This window comes from Bos grunniens, chromosome 15 (genome assembly GCF_055505025.1).
Source record: "Bos grunniens cultivar Pamir isolate PY7600 chromosome 15, Bosgru_T2T1.0, whole genome shotgun sequence".
Taxonomy (NCBI): Eukaryota; Metazoa; Chordata; class Mammalia; order Artiodactyla; family Bovidae; genus Bos; species Bos grunniens.
The window spans coordinates 29,176,178-29,192,140 of record NC_141179.1 but is presented as its reverse complement, the minus strand read 5'-3'; the positions used below and the strand labels follow the sequence as shown (position 1 = coordinate 29,192,140).

Sequence of the window (15,963 nt, the reverse complement as noted above, 5' to 3'; positions counted from 1 at the left end):
CAAACGGTAACATGAGGAACTAGACCTGATTTGAGCGTTGAGTTCTCAGTCTTGGTGCCTTAAAGCGACATCACACATCTTATTCATTTTCATCCTTGATCATCAATAACTTGACACTTCTACCAGCCACTGTGTCATCGATATCTGACTGATGTCACACATCCTATTCATTATCATCCTTGATCATCAATAACCTCATGCCTCTACCAGCCACTGTGTCATCAGACATCTGACTGGTTTTCTGAGATTCCTGTGATCCCAATAATTTATTGGAAGAAAAAACATACATCAACTCATTAACAGAGCCTTGTGTTTCAAGCCACATTCGCACTCATGTTTTCAGTGGAACCTTATAAACAAAACAAGTCAGGCAACATTTTCTGGTTTCACAGATCAGGAAAGGTGACTTTCCCAAGGTCACATGGCTAGGAACAGTGAAGTCAGAATGAGAACTACTAGGCTCTTGAAATGCCCAGAACTCTTTCCCTGTACCATGCTGCCTTTTCAATAAATAAACTAAATAAATAAACCCTCCAAGGAAATGCTGAGAAACCCTCCCTCAGACCTGTTTCTAGAGGGAATTATTATCGGACTGGCATCTATGAGCTTTCTGGCGGAGTGGAGGAGCTCTGGCTGGATTCACTGGGCCTGATGCTTATTCCAAGAGTGGCACGGAGAAGGCAGGGCCAAGGATGACCCGGGGGGCATACAGCTTCCCTGCTCACAGGTGCAGACAGATCCCAAACTGACTGTGGGGAAGCAGAGCCTACACCTGCCCCCTCCCTGGGCCCAGGGTCTGGTCATTGTCTCAGCACAATCCCATCCACTCCTGCTACGTGGATGAGCCCTCAGCGTGGGGCTGTCCCTCGGCCCTCAGCTCTGTGTGGACACGGCTTCCTCCCAGCCCAGCATCATGTGGGGTTGGAGGTGTCACCCCAGAAGCCAGGCTGGCCAACATCCCAGCATGAGACTGAGTCTTTATTTTACAAATGGAATAACCACGGCCCTTTGATAAGTGGCTCAGATGGTAAAGAATCTGCCTGTCATGCAGGAGACACAGGTTCGATCCCTGAGTCAGGAAGATCCCCTGGAGAAGGGAATGACTAGCCTGTCCAATATTCTTGCTTGGAGAATCCCATGGACAGAGGAGCCTGGCAGGTTACAGTCTCCATGGGGTCGCACAGAGTCGGACACAACTGAGCGACATCCACTTCTGAGAAGTGGCTGCTGGTCCAAGCTCACCACATCTGATCACTGAGAGGACAGAGGTCTCAGCCCAGTGCCCTGTCCTATAGCTGGACATCAGCAGCAACACAAGTACAGGTCCTAACCCTGACCTTCCTGGGCAGATAAGGTGATGTCCAAGCCCAGAGAGCCACTGAAGGGCTGTGTTTGGACCAGGACAAACACCCATGGTTTCTCTGGTTCTGTCAGCAAGGTGGTGGGAGCAGCAGGATGAGGGCAGTGTGTGACATGGCCACTCCGAGTGCCCCAGGGGGCTACTGCTCTATTTGCTCGAAAGAGGGCACTGTCTGCAGATGGACGCAACATCCCCAGGGTTCTGAGTCAGAAGCCCCCTTTTGGATCTCAGCTCCCTTTGGCTCCTGTTTCCTCCTTCCTCCCCTGGAAGTGGCCCCTGTATTGGCAGCCCTGACGCCTCTATCCTCCCAGCCCTCCATCCTACTGGAGGCTCTCCTGACACATGGACGGCCTAAGTGGGGAGGCCTGGCTCACTGAGCTGCCTTTAGCCTGGTGGCTTCATGATCCCCCTGAGCAAAGAGTCCTTTAAAGCACAGGACGTGTCCTGAGGAGAGGGGAGGTCTCTACCCTGCTCTTCTCAGCTCTGCCAGAGTCTGCAGGGCCCTGTCTGCAGAGCAGGCCGATGCCACCTATGTATCCTGTGTTAGTCTAGCTTCCTCCTGGACACCTACTGGGCCTGCAGCAAAGTGCTCAGACTGGCATTGTGCTTCACTTCTGGCCCCTGGATCCTCTGGGTCCAGGCAGCGTGCAGCTGAAATCAAAAGCAAGCCCTTAGCCTGCCTCACTCATTTGACTGCAGGCTGGTGATCAGTGGCAGGGTGACCAGGTCTGAGTCAAAACTGCCCAGGAGACCGCCCGGGGCCGGCACACAATCCAGAGGGGCAAGGTCATGGGCAAAGCTCCAGTCAGATGTGCCAAGGTCGCCACAGCTGGTCAAGCCCAGAAATGACCAGTCCTCAGTTGGTCGGTCCCACTGTTCTTCAGGGGTCTGCAAAGGAGCAAGAATCATTTCTGGGGGGTCCTGTTGCACATAGCCCTTGGCCAGGGCTGGTAGAGGCCAGCCCGCCTCAGTATCCAGGCACGTCCTGAATTGGGGGTCAAGGTCCTCTGTTGAGGAAGACTCTTCTTCCAGGCCGCCTGCCTGGGCTGCCTTCTCCTCTGGGCACTGGGTCTGCTTCAGGTAGCCCTGGAAGGCCCCTGCCACTGAGTCTTCTTCCACAGGCTCCTCAGGTCCCAGGGGACTCACATGGCCTGAAGCTGAGCCACCCTGAGCATCCTCAGGCTGTCCCCTAGAGTTCTGGACCAGGCCAATGCCACTGTCCTCCCGGTCCCGGCTGTCGCTCCCCACCTGTGGCTCCCAGCTGGGCTCCGTGCCGGGACACAGGCGGGGATCTGGCAAGCAGATCCCGCTGTCTGCACTGTTGCTACTACCTGCACTACCACAGCTGTTCTCCAACTCCTGGGGCATCCCCTTTTCCAGAGTCCCCCCGGCCTGGGGGTCGGAGGCAGGGAGGAGGAACTGGGGCTCCTCGGTCTGCAGTGACGGCTTGGCACTGCCGAAGCCACTGTCGGTGCTGCCGTGCATGTCTGAGTTCCTCAGCTCCGGAGTCACCTTGGGGAAGGCCTCCTCGTCCAGGGTGTGGACGGTATCTTGGGTCTCTGGGTGGGAAAACTGGCTGATGAGGTTGAAGGGACTGGGCTTCTTGAAGACCTGGGGAGGAGAACGCAGAGTGAGAGGGGCGGGAGAGTCACCAGCAGGAACCCACCCCAGTGCAGCCAGGAGAGGTGAGGGGTTCAGGAGACACTGCTCCAACAGACGGGGCACACAAATATAGTATTCATATACAACTGAAATCAGTTTCACAAAATAATACTTATTGTTACTGCCTGTGCATCGTGATCTATTGTATTCTGTCCCGTCCTATTCCATGCTATTTGTTTCATCTTTTAAAATGCTGGAGGTGAGATACCAAGATCATTTCTCCACTCCGAGTGTGACTCTCATAAACACAGCCTGGCTTCAGTGTGGGTCAGTGAACAGGCACAGAACTAGGAGCTGAGGAGGCTCTGCTGCTGCTGCTGCTGCTGCTAAGTCGCTTCAGTTGTGTCAGACTCTGTGCGACCCCACAGACGGCAGGCCACCAGGCTCCCCCATCCCCAGGATTCTCCAGGCAGGAACACTGGAGTGGGTTGCCATTTTCCTCTCCAATGCATGAAAGTGAAAAGTGAAAGTGAAGTCGCTTAGTCCCCATTAATTGCTAATAGTCCCAGGAAGTCACTTAACCCTTCTCCCCCTAGCTCTTCTGCCCCAGTTGCACTGGGGTTCCTTCTGCTCCAGACAGTGCTGCCTCAGGGCCTTTGGCTACTCCTGCTCGGAATACTCTTCCCCAAACATTTTGTATGACTGTATCCTTCTTATCATTCAGGTCTTGGCTCAGAGGTCATCTCCTCAGAGAGACTTTTCCAATCTCCCCTCTTCCTATCAACCTTGTTTATTTATTCTTAGCACTTAGTTTCTGGAGTCAATTCTTGTTTTCTGTGCTCCCACATGCATATACACAGATACGCTCACTCCCTATACCCAACAAAATGTTCACAAGCTCCTGAGGGTGGAAGTTGTCTGTTCTTATTGGCCACTCTATTCCCAGAGCTGCTTAAACTGAGCTGGCACATAGTAGGCACTCCTAAGGTTTATAGACTGACTTACTGACTCACGGTTGCACATCTAGATCCCTTTGTATGTGATGACTCTAATTCAACTCTTATTGGCTGGATCCCTATTAATATCATATGACTAAGGATGTATATTCTGGAGCCAGACTTTCCAGGTTCAAATTCCAGCTTTGCCTCTTATCAGCTGTGTCATTTAGGCCAAGGTTTGTATTAAAGTTAATAGCTGATTTAAGTCTCTGATCCAAATGTTCAGAAGGAACAAAAAACTACAGATTGCTTGTCATCTCCTTTGGCATTTTTGCATCTACATCTATGTCTATTTCACTGGTTTGCATTAAAGTTAATAGTTGATTCATTGGCTGTCCCTCCAGACCTAATCAAGGCTCTTGGGCCCACTTACTCAGTTGCTTTCCGTACAACACTTAGCATGTTGTGGATGCTTGGTAACTGTAGCTCCACTGCCCACTCCCTCTTACTGGAAGTCTTTCCTCAAGCTCAACTAAGACACTTCTATCCAGTGGTCCTCTCCCACTGCTCTGCTTTCTAGTTACCCATCCTTGAGGGCAGGCCCCACGGTGCGCTCACCAGGCAGCTTCACTCCCCTTCTCCCCACTCCATGCCCATCCCGGAATTCTTACTCAAGATCATTTCAGAGGGCCTTTGCCACTTGCCTTATCTTCCCTAGAGATCCTGGGAACCCTGCAGAAGGTCCCCTTCCATCTGTGAGCTTCCCCGGGCTCCTGTCTCCCTGACAGAGCCCATCCTTATAGCTGAGTCCTTGATCATCCCAATAATGTCAGTTTTGGGGACCATCTTTGGTCCAGTCTGAATCCCAGGCCAGAGATGGGCTGAGGTCTGGAGATGCTGCTCAATGGGACAAGTTGAATTTCAGAGGCTGACTGACTACAAACCAGCATCTGTCAGCACTGTGTAGTCAGAGGAGACCTGCCCCGCCCCCGCCCCCGCCCCTCCCAGGAAGGGCTGGAGATGCTGCTTCCTCCAGGAAGCCCTCCTCTCAGCATCCTCTCCAGGCTGCTCTCTCCACCCTGACCACAGCCCCTTGTCTTCCTCTTCCAGAGCACTCAGCACAGCCTCTAGGGATGGGCAAGGCTGGGCTCTGGCCTTGACTCTTGCTGGCTGTGGGGCTCTCTGCACGTAACGATCTCTTTCTGCCTCAGTTCCCTCAGTTGTAAAGTCAGGCTTATAACTGCCTGTCTCCAAGGTACTAATGCCCAGGGGCTGGTCTGCAGCCAGTCATTAGCAAATAGTAACAAAACGGCGTGAGGTGGGTTGGCATTACTGTGTTTTTTCTGGGCCACGATAAGGCAACATTCTCTGTACTGGGCTTGGCATTCAAGTTCTCCCTCCCACCCCATGGTGCTTGATGAAGGTGCCTCTGATAACATCAGGACTGAGGTTACGGACTGCCTGGGAGGGTGTGCCCTGCCTCTAGGAGTCCTGGTAGGGCTGGGAAGGAAGGATGGGGCGGTAGCCTCTGTGCAAGACTCACCAGGACAGCAGGCAGCTTCCCCCGGCGCCGCACATACAGCTGGAAGGTCAGACAGAAGGCCAGGGCTCCATAGAGCAGCAGGACGAAGGTGAGAAAGATGCTGATGTTGGTCACTGTGAAATCTGTGGGGTCCAGAGAGATGGGTTTGTAGGCCGTGGGATGTGGAGGGGCGTCCCCGTGGCCCCTCTCAGGGGCCTCTCGGTGAGTGGCCGAGTAACCACCCCTCCGGCCCCTCAGGCTACCTCTAGGCCACAGCTCCCGAGGCCACAGCTACATTCTTGTTTTCACTGTGGCATGCAGAACCTAGTTTCCTGACCACGGACTGAACCTAGGCCCCCTGCACTGGGAGTGGTCCCTGGATTCTTGGGAATCCCTGCCTGGCTTTCCACCCTCCACGCTGAAGGATCCCTCACTAAACACATGGACCCTGCCGCCAGTCTTTGCAGAGAACTCACACGATGGCACACAGAGCTGAGGCGCAGGATGGTGCAACAGGTAAGAAGGGGGGCTCTGGGAGCGGCCAGACCTGGGTTCCGATCCCAGGTCTATCACTTACTAGCTGTGAGGCCGTGGACAAATTACTCAGTCTCCCTGAGCCTTAGTTTCACCATCTATAAATGGCACAATAAGAGTGCCTCCCTCACAGGTGGCTGTGAAGTTCCAAGCCCTTGAAAACAGCACCCCCCGCCCCAATCTGTGGTTTCAGTGACCTGTGGTCCAAAAACATTACATGGACGATTTCCAGAAATAAATAATTGATAAATTAAATCATGTGCCATTCTGAGTAACTTGAAATCTCATGCTGTCCCACTCTATCACTCTGTCCCACCTGGGACATGAATCCTCCCTCTGTCCAGAAGATCCTGCCTGTGTCACTTAGGGACTGCCTCAGTTATCAGATGGGCGGTTGTGGTATTCAGTGCTTTTGTCTAAGAAACCCTTATTTTACTCAATCATGGCCCCAAAGTGCAAGAGTAATGATGCTGGCAATTTGGACATTCTTTTAACTTAAAATTATCTTCGATTTAATTGATAAATTAAACTCTGTCATATGCATGTATGTACAGGAAAAATTAGTATACATCCATGATTTCAGGGCCACCACTGGGGGTCTTGGAACGTATGCCCTGGGAATAAGGGGGGACTACGATACTTATGTTATCTGATTCTTACTCTTAAGAGGTAAATACTATTACCGTCCCTATTTTTATAGACTAGCATCCTGAGGTCCGCAGAGATTAAGTTGCCCAAAGTGATATATTTCCTAAGTGGTGAGGCTGAGATTTGAACCCAGACCTATACACAAAACTATTTCTGTATTAGTGAGTGGATGTTGAAAAAGTGTGTAAGGCCACGTGGCACAGAGATGGTGCCTTGCTCTGCTTCAGTGAGAGTGGGGCTTAAATAACAACCAGCTTCTAAGTGTCTGTCATAAATTGAAATGTGTATAGAAAAGCAAGGAGTCCTTCTGGTCACTGCTGGATGCTGCCCCCACTGGACCAGGCACTCTCCCAGCCCACTGACTGTTGACATCACCCGCTAGGCATTCAACATCTACTATCCCAAGTAGCTAGATGCAGCCTCCTCTTGCCATGCCCTGTCTTCCCAGGCAGACCATAGGATCCTTGTGGGCAGAACCACGAACTTCACACCCTTCACACGTTCCCTTGCCTGCCACCCACCCTCCACACCCCCAGCACTTGGTTGGGAGCCTGGCACAGTGTCTGCTGACTTTTGCAGCTGCGGAGAAGAGCTAGCTCAGTTCTGCTTCCTCTGAGGGGGAGGAGGGAAAGTTCTGAGATGCCCTTGGGGTCCCTAGCTCCATTCAGCCGAGGAATGTGACAAACAGGAACCATCACAGCTGACTAAGCGGGGCTGGGAAGGGCTCCTGGGAGCTTAGCTGGGCTCTGGTGGGAGACCTGGCACTGTGGCCACAGCCTGGAAGTCACTTATAGGTACTGAGCCTCAGTTCCCATCTCTCTAAAATCGGGACAACAGGAGCTCTTTCACAGGGGCTGGGTTAGGATGGAGGGCTGTGCTGGCGGGTGGGGGGCCAGCACAGTGCCCCTCAGCGGCAGCCCTGCTTCCTTCCCTCCTGCCTCCCTCCTGCCCGGACAGCAGCCCCAACCAACTCACACTGCGAGGTGAGCAGGATGCACTCCTCCTTGGACCAGACCTCCTTGTTTACTCGGGAGCCCACAGACGGTTTCACCCTGATGCAGAACTCTCCCACCCCTCTCGGGATTGGGAGTTTGAAGCTTTCGTTTTTGACCTTGCCATGGGACTGAAATGAAAACAACCAGAGCAATAAACACGATATCCTTGTTCCATGGCACATGAGAGCCAGAGGGGCAGTTAGAGATACTCTAAAGCACTGCAAGTCAACCTTCTTCAGTGTTCTTTTTTCTAAGGTGACAAACCCTGCTTTATCAATGCAGCCCAAGGTCTCTGTGATTACCATGATTTATTTTGTACTAAAAGAGAAAAGGAAGTGTTTTATAGATACTGAGGACCTTCCCAGAAGGGGCTGGAGTCAACTGTGGTGGAAAGGGATGCATGCATGCATGCTAAGTTGATTTAGTCATGTCCGACTCTTTGTGACGCCATGGACTATAGCCCACCAGACTCCTCTGTTCATGGGATTCTCCAGGCAAGGAGACTGGAGTGGTTTGCCATGCCCTCCTCCAGGGGATCGTCCCGACTCAGGGATTGAACCCGTGTCTCTTATATCTCCTCATTGGCAGGAGGGTTCTTTATGACTGGGCACCACCTGGGAAGCCCATGGTGGATAGGAAAGAAGATGGATTTTGTGGTTCCAGGTCCCTCATTTATGGGCGTGTGCTTACAGGGCCTCCTGGAGCCTCATTTCCCCAGCTATAAAACAAAATAAAGTCTCCGCCTACAAGAGGATTGGAAACCATAGCTATACAATGTCCCCTGTAGTTATACAATGTCCTGCAGACACCTAGCAGGCACTGCCTTCCCTGCCATCTGGCAGAAGCACATACTTGAGGACTGAGGCCATCTCAACCCTCCCTCTCCACCCCCATCCACCTCACAACCTCCCTGACTCTGCAGGTAAAGTTCCCAAGGGGAGGACAAAAGGCACTTCCGGCCCCAGGAGACAGGTGAGTCTGACCGTGGAGAACCCCATACCTCATAGTGTCCTGGTGCCTTGCGAACCTCAATCTGGTACTCCCGGAAATTGTGGAAGATGTTTTCATACGTGTCGCCTTCAGGGGCCACCTCGGGCCTGGGGAGCTGGATGGCCCCAACGATGTTACCGTTGTGCACCTCGAGCTTCACGCTGGCAACCGTCAGAGTCACTGGGTGGGGAGACAGAACCATGAGGCCGCTGGGCCGGGGAGGGCCTGGGCACCCCATCCCTGGCCTCCAAGGTCAAGTTCTTCCCACTCTAAAACCTGTATTACAGGTCTCCCAACCTGGCAGCACATAAGGAATTTCTGGGGTAGAGGGCTAAAAACAGATGCCTGGACCCACCCAAGACACAGTGAATCTGAATTTTGGAAGCGGGGCCCTGGCAACATCTATTTTAAACATACTCCTCAGTCATATTTCTGCAGCTAGTGAAGTACTGGCCTGTGAACAGGCATTTGGGAGACAATGACCTCCAAGAGTATCATTCTGACTTCTGCAGAGCAGGCTTGCCATACACATAAGAGCACAGTCAATCCCAATCTGAAGAATGAAAGAATCCTATCACATTTGGGGCTTATCATCCTTTTCACTGCTCTCTGCAGAGAGAAACTCCCAACTTGATTTCAGTAGCAGTTCACTGCTTCAAATGGACTGCCCTGGTGGCTCAGACAGTAAAGCGTCTGTCTACAATACGGGAGACCTGAGTTCAATCCCTGAGTCAGGAAGATTCCCTGGAGAAAGAAACGGCAACCCACTCCAGTACTCTTGAAAATCCCATGGACGGAGGAGCCTGGTGTCCATGGGGTCACAAAGAGTTGGATGTGAATGAGCGACTTCACTTCACTTTCACTTTCACTGCTTCAAAGCCCCACACCCTGATCTCAGGGAATTCTTCCCTAAAGGCAGCAGGACCAGATTCAAATTCTGCCTGTTGCTTGTGGCCCGATGCTGAGTATTTATGGATTCACTTCCTCTCCCAGAACCCTACAAGTATACCAATCTGGCCCTCATGACTCAGCTGTTCCAGCTCACCCCAAGACTTCTCTTCTGTAGGATAAACAACTCCAGTTCCCTTTTAAATCTTGAACAACTTGGCTATTTTCATCTAAACTTTCTCCAAAGTCCTGACTCAGGTTTCTTTGAGCAACTAAATCCCTGACTAGAAAGCCAGGTGGATGTGGCAAGCCATGGGAACAGAGAGCAAAAGTCTAGACAAGAGCTTCTGGCGGGAAAGGAGCCTGAAAGCCGTGCTCTAGGCCCAGGGGAGGAGAAGCACCTTCATCCATGGAGAAGCGGGTGTTAGGAGAGGTCCAGTTGGAACGCTGGCTTCCGTCCACTGCCCGGACTCTGGCCCGGTAACCATTGCTGCGATACAGGTCCAGGGTCTCCACAGTGACATCACAGGACATCATCAGCATCTGGCTACACCTCTGGATGGACTTCCAGGAGGTGGGCTCTACTCCATACCTGCGAGACAGCAGGGTAGGCATGGGGAGAGGAACTTATGCTTCACCCTACCTCCTTTAGGAGGGAAGCAAGGGGCCAGGGGAGAGCTCACACGACAATACAGCCCTCAGGGTATTCCCTCTAGTGTGGGCATCCAGTTGCAAGGGGATCTCCCTTGGTTCTGGGGCTCTGAGCCAGTTTCTCTGTGGTCCAGAAGACTCTCAGATTGGAATATGAGTAGCTCAAATGCCAACTCCTCCAGGAAGACTTCCTACTACTCTCTGCAACACAGCTCACTTTCTTCCTCCTCCCAATTTCATCTGCAGTCCTTAGGGCTTCCTTGTTCTCCAACTGTCTTATGGATGCTTTTCCTATTTTTACAATAAGATGGACAAGTCTTGACGGTAAAGGCTTGGCTTTCTCATCCCAAGCTCCCAGCATACTGCTCAGTGCACATGAGACTTGATCGGTACTTGTCAACTGATAGATATGTGCCAGGGTCCCTCCTGGTGTCATTTCAGTAACAAGGCAGGTATCTTCCCATGCCAGGGGTGGGTAGAAGGGGCTGCACTCTCCCACTTGCTCACTCATCTCCCTCCTTTCTCCACCCTCCTTTTTGCTTACCTCAGGAGTTCCACTTCATAATAGGTACTTTCAGACTGATTTGGAATGGGTGTCCAGTAGAGGACGTGGTGGAAAAACTCTGCTTCAAACCACGCAGATGGAGGTCTGGGCAGTTCTATCAGAAGAAAGGAGAGTGTCAGTACCAGAGGTAGCAGAGCCTCCCACCACCCACCCCGGGGAAGAGATGCTACTGCAGATGGCTGCAAGCATTCTGCCTGCCTGCTAAGTCGCTTCAGTCGTGTCCGACTCTCTGGGACTCTATGGGCTGTATCCTGCCAGGCTCCTCTGTCCATGGGATTCTCCAGGCAAGAATACTGGGGTGGGTTGCCATGCCCTCCTCCAGGGGATCTTCCTGACCCAGGGATTGAACCCATGTCTCTTAAGTCTCCTGCATTGCAGGCGGATTCTTTACTGCTGAGCCCCCAGGGAAGCCTATTTATTGAGCACTCAGCTAAGTACTTTACATATACTGTGTCTCATTTAATTACCACGGTAGTCATACAAGGTAGGCATCTATTACCCCAAGTTTACTAGAGAAGCAATGAAGGTTCAGAGATTTTAAGTGACTTGCCCAAGGTCAGTGGGGATAGTAAGGGGTAGAATGGGCCCTTGAATCCAGATGGATCTTATCCCAGAGCTAATGTGTCCTTAAATCACCATCCTGTGCTATCTGGGATCAGAAGCAGAAGTGAGAAGAGACAAGCTGGGTGTGATGCATTCCAGGCAAGAAGGCAGGGGAAGAGGGTTAATCTGTGCCCATAATGAGCTCTCAGATGAGCTGGTCCCTGGCTGTGCCCAATCCCTGTGCCTGCTCCAGCCCTATCCCAAGGTCTGCTTCCCATCCCCACATCTGGTTCCCACTCTGGCCCCAGTTCTGGCCTTAACCCAAGGCCCCCCTCTCTGGAGTTCTTTGGTACACAGATATCCTCCTCATTGGCATCTACCTGTTTCTCTTCACAGAAGCCCAAGTTGAGTGGTTGCCCCATTCCCCAGCTTCCAGGAGAGCTTTACTACAGCCAGATATCCAGGCTCAGCCTGAGTACAACAAATAGTCCTGGTCCTAGACTGGGCTGAGGACATTTCCACAAAAAACTGGCACCCTTGGCTCCAAGGTGAGATGTGTGTGTGTTAGTCCCTCAGCCATGTTGGACTTTTTGAGACCCCATAGACTGTAGCTTGCCAGGTTCCTCTGTCCATGGAATTCTCCAGGCAAGAATACTGGAGTGGGTTGCCATTTCCTCCTCCAGGGGATCTTCCCGACCCATGGATCGAACCCTCATCTGCACTGCAGGCAGATTCTTTACCACCTGAGCCACCAGGGAAGATACTAAATACCAAAGCCTCTCTCCACCTCCTGTCTTCCCCTCCCTCCTCCACACACCATTCATCAAGGGCAAATCATTTAACCTAGCAGAAATCTTCTCATTTGTAAGCATGCAATAAATACACCTACTTTAAGAGTCTTGCAATGAAGATTTGCCCATTAAGTGCAATGAAGCATATCAAGGCCAATGCCAACATCCAGTTCTTCTCTCCCCAGTCCCTTAATATCTCTGCATCTGACACTGACTCCTAGGCTGCCCTAGTTCTCCAACTTCTAATCATCTCTCTGATAATGCCTTTTTTTTTTTTTCCTGACGGTCATTCTCACTTAGAAAGCACATCTTGCTTGCTTTCTCATACTGTCTTTGATCCTCAAGTCTGTTTCTCTATTTCAGAAGAGTACATGGAAAGTGAAAAGTACAGTGGGTCTCTGTGGTGTTTGGGCTGCACATCCCCAGCTCAGCTCTCGATCATGTGAATGGTGACCTCATGTTTTACTTCATATTCTGGTTCTCTCCCTGCTCTCTCTGCCTCTGTTCCTGGGACTCCCCGCCCTTTCATTCTCTCCCTTCAGGATTTAGCTTTTCAATTGCAGAAACTTTCCAGGACATCTGGCTGGGTTAGGAGAGCTAAAGGGTAACAGTAGGAAAGAAGAGGCAGGTGGCAGTGGGAATGCTTTGGGGGCTAAAGGAGGAGAACGGATGATATGATGGGGGTGACAGGTGATGGTGGAGGAAAAGAGTTGAGGGGTGACATGGCACGGGGGAAGAAACAGGTTAATTGGAGAGCTAAGGGAAAGTAGAGTCAGACTGAGATCAAAGTAATTTCCCAGAGGGACCACCAGTCCCATAATTTGAACTAGAACAACAAAAGAGTCAGGGCTGAATTTATGACTCACCGGGACGTGGGTGGGCAGTGAGTTGAACGGGGGGTGGTCATTTAACTTCTCTATCCACACTTCCCCACTACCCCAGTCAATCTCAGCCTGTTAGACGTCTACAACGCGTGAGACTGAGATTCAGGCTTGCCAGAATGCGGGAGATTCGGGAAGGGGGGAGATGATGGGTGCCTCTTTCCACAGAGGGCCGGTCAGTCAGACGGGGTTCTCCGTGGGAGGCAGAACTTTAATGCACAGTTGACAACCAGTGGGAGAGGGAGCAGGATGGGCGCGGAGAGGGCGAGGCTAGACCCAGATCCTTACCGTGCGCGCGAGAGCCGAGGAGCAGGCTGAGGAGCGCCACCAGCTTCACTATCTGGTGCGACAGCATCCTGGGCGCACCGCATTCTCCCGTGCCGGGGCCAAAGCCGGAGCCGAGAAGCTCGCCTCCGGCAGCGGCTCTACTCGGCTGCGACTGAAACCTCAGCCTGACGAGTCCGCTCACGCCCGGCGAGGCTGACGCCAGAAGGGCGGGGCCTCGAGGCGCCCCGCCCACACGCCGTTGCGTCAGGAAGTCGAGCCCGCCGCCGGTTGCGCGGACTGCCCAAGCTCGTGGACAGGAAGCTGGGGAGCGCCTGGGCGGTGGCTTGGTGTCCCGCCGGGATTGGTCAGCTCTCACCTTCCTTACCTCCCGGGGCCTCCAGTGCGATCGAGTGAAAACAGTCTGGGTAGCCTGGAGGGGTGTGTGTGTGTGTGTGTGTGTGTGTGTGTTTGTGTGTTTTCGGGCACAGGTTCGGGGAACCGGGGAGATTGCCCACAGAGGCAACGCGAGGGGCAGTCTTGCCTCGTGGGCGCGGAAGGTGGGGTGAGGGTGTCAGAGCAAATTGTACGGAGGTACGAGTTGGGGAGGGAGATTGTGCTCAGGGAATGTGTAAGAGGAAGGGTACGAGTGTGAGCCTTGGCATTGCCAGGGACCTTGGTGTAGGGCTCTGAGCTAAACTTAGAGTAAAATAGGCAGTCTCCTACCTGCTTAATGTTTCGAAGGTGTGCTCATGACGTCTTCCAGACTTTTTTGGTTTCCCTCACCTGCCTGAAATCTCGTGTTACCCGCCCCCCCCCCCCACCACACACACACACACACACACACACACACACACTCCAAAGTCACTGCAGATGGTGACTGCAGCCATGAAATTAAAAAGACGCTTGCTCCTTGGAAGGAAAGCTAGACAGTGTATTAAATACACTAGACAGTGTATTAAAAAGCAGATACATCATTTTGCTAACAAAGGTCTATATACTCAAAGCTGTGGTTTTTCCAGTAGTCATGTGCAGATGTGAGAGTTGGATCATAACGAAGGCAAAGCATGGAAGAATTGATGCTTTCAAACTTTGGTGCTGGAGAAGACTCTTGAGAGTCCCTTGGACAGCAAGATCAAACCAGTCAATCCTAAAGGAAATCAACCCTGAATATTCATTGGAAGGACTGATGGTGAAGCTGAAGCTCCGATATTTTGGCCACCTGATATGAAGAGCTGATTCATTGGAAAAGACCCTGATGCTGGGAGAGATTGAAGGCCAAAGGAGAAGGGGGCAGCAGAGGACAAGAACCTGGTTCGATAGCATAACTGACTTAATGGGCATGAATTTCAGCAAACTCCTGGAGATAGTGAAGGACAGAGAAGCCTAGCATGCTGCAGTCCATGGGGTCACAAAGAGTCAGGCACGACTTGGTGACTGAAGAATAGTGCTCTGGGAGAACTGGGTAAACATCGTCAGTCACTCATATCTCTGTCAATTGGCTCATCTGAGACTTTGCTCTAGGTGCATAGAAGATAGCAGAGTATGGGGGACAAATGTCTGCTTCACCTCTCTGGTTCAGACTCTGTGTGTGTGTGTGTGTGTGTGTGTGTGTGAGAGACGGGTGAAGGTGGGGCGGGCATGGAAGTCCAGTCCTGCATCTAAGGGTCTATCTTGGGACTAGAAAGACATCATTTTTTGATAGTGGTCATTGAAGGTCAGGGATGCACCAGCCACATAGATAGTGGAGAGTGGTATATGCAAGCCCAGCAGGACATATGGTCAGTCAAGGTCACCTTAAGTGGACAGCTCTTGTCACACTTTCACATCAGCACAGAGGAAAAGAGTCCCAGGATTTTTAACGCATGAGGATATTTTTTGCACCCTCCGCTGCTCAACTGAGAGATTGAAAGATGGCTGGTTGCTCACAAGTACCAAGGCATGACCCAAGGGTGTGGCTACTGTCTGAAATGACTTGTTAGTTCCCTTTGACCTTTATAAGGAGGCATATGCCACACAGTGTCTTTCTAAACTTGTCTTTACTTTTAGTTTTGTGTTAGGTTGTAAAAGTTTACAAGTCTATACTCCCCTCAGCATTTTAAGAAGGATCAGGATTCTTAATTCATTCTTTTTTTTCTTAATACATTCTTATGAAATACATTTACTTCAAATCATTATGTGCTTGGGGATATTATGTGCCTGCACATTGTTGAGGCTGAGGATAAAATGGTGATGAAAACAAGGTCCCTTCCCCCAAGAAATGAACACTCAGCTAGAGACAGAAAGTAAACAGAGATTTTTAAAATGCTGTGGTAAGTGTTCTGGGAAGGGAAGTACAGACTCACGTGGGGACACAGGAAACAGACATTCTACCACGACTGTGGTTGAGGATAAGGAAGGCTTCCTGGAGGAGGTGACATCTATGCTGAGACCCGAGGAATCAGTAGAAGGTGGCTGGGTGAAGAAGAGACAGGGAGAGTTATCAGACAGAGGGAAGTATTTGCTTAGATAAGAGGGAATGTGGCATTTTAAAAAAGCATCCTGTAAAGTGAGTAAATTAGCATTCCTAATTCAAAAAGAGGAAACCACCATGACTGACATAGTTTAATGTTTTGTTTGGGGCAGAGTCAGCAGTTAAATGTTTAGACTATTCCAGTGTATCCTGGTGCCTCAAAGAAAGCACCTAGAACAGGAATTGTGCCAGATGTATGATTGCAATATAGTTTTCTTTTAAGAAATTCAGTGTTTATTCTGGTTTGTATTCAGTTTTCAATCTCAATGTTGTGAACAG

At 51.2% G+C, this 15,963-nt stretch overlaps 1 protein-coding gene across 1 annotated transcript; it reads right to left on the bottom strand.

Moving 5' to 3' along the window:
- Nucleotides 1-234: 234 nt before the first annotated feature.
- IL10RA (interleukin 10 receptor subunit alpha) lies at nt 235-13,349 on the bottom strand. The gene is made up of 7 exons (XM_086339447.1): nt 13,197-13,349; nt 10,673-10,787; nt 9,879-10,069; nt 8,600-8,769; nt 7,580-7,727; nt 5,444-5,565; nt 235-2,971 (listed from the first exon to the last, which is right to left on the bottom strand). Exons 1-7 carry the CDS (start codon nt 13,261-13,263, stop codon nt 2,042-2,044), a joined length of 1,743 nt encoding a protein of 580 aa, XP_086195573.1. The 5' UTR covers nt 13,264-13,349; the 3' UTR covers nt 235-2,041.
- Nucleotides 13,350-15,963: the final 2,614 nt, after the last annotated feature.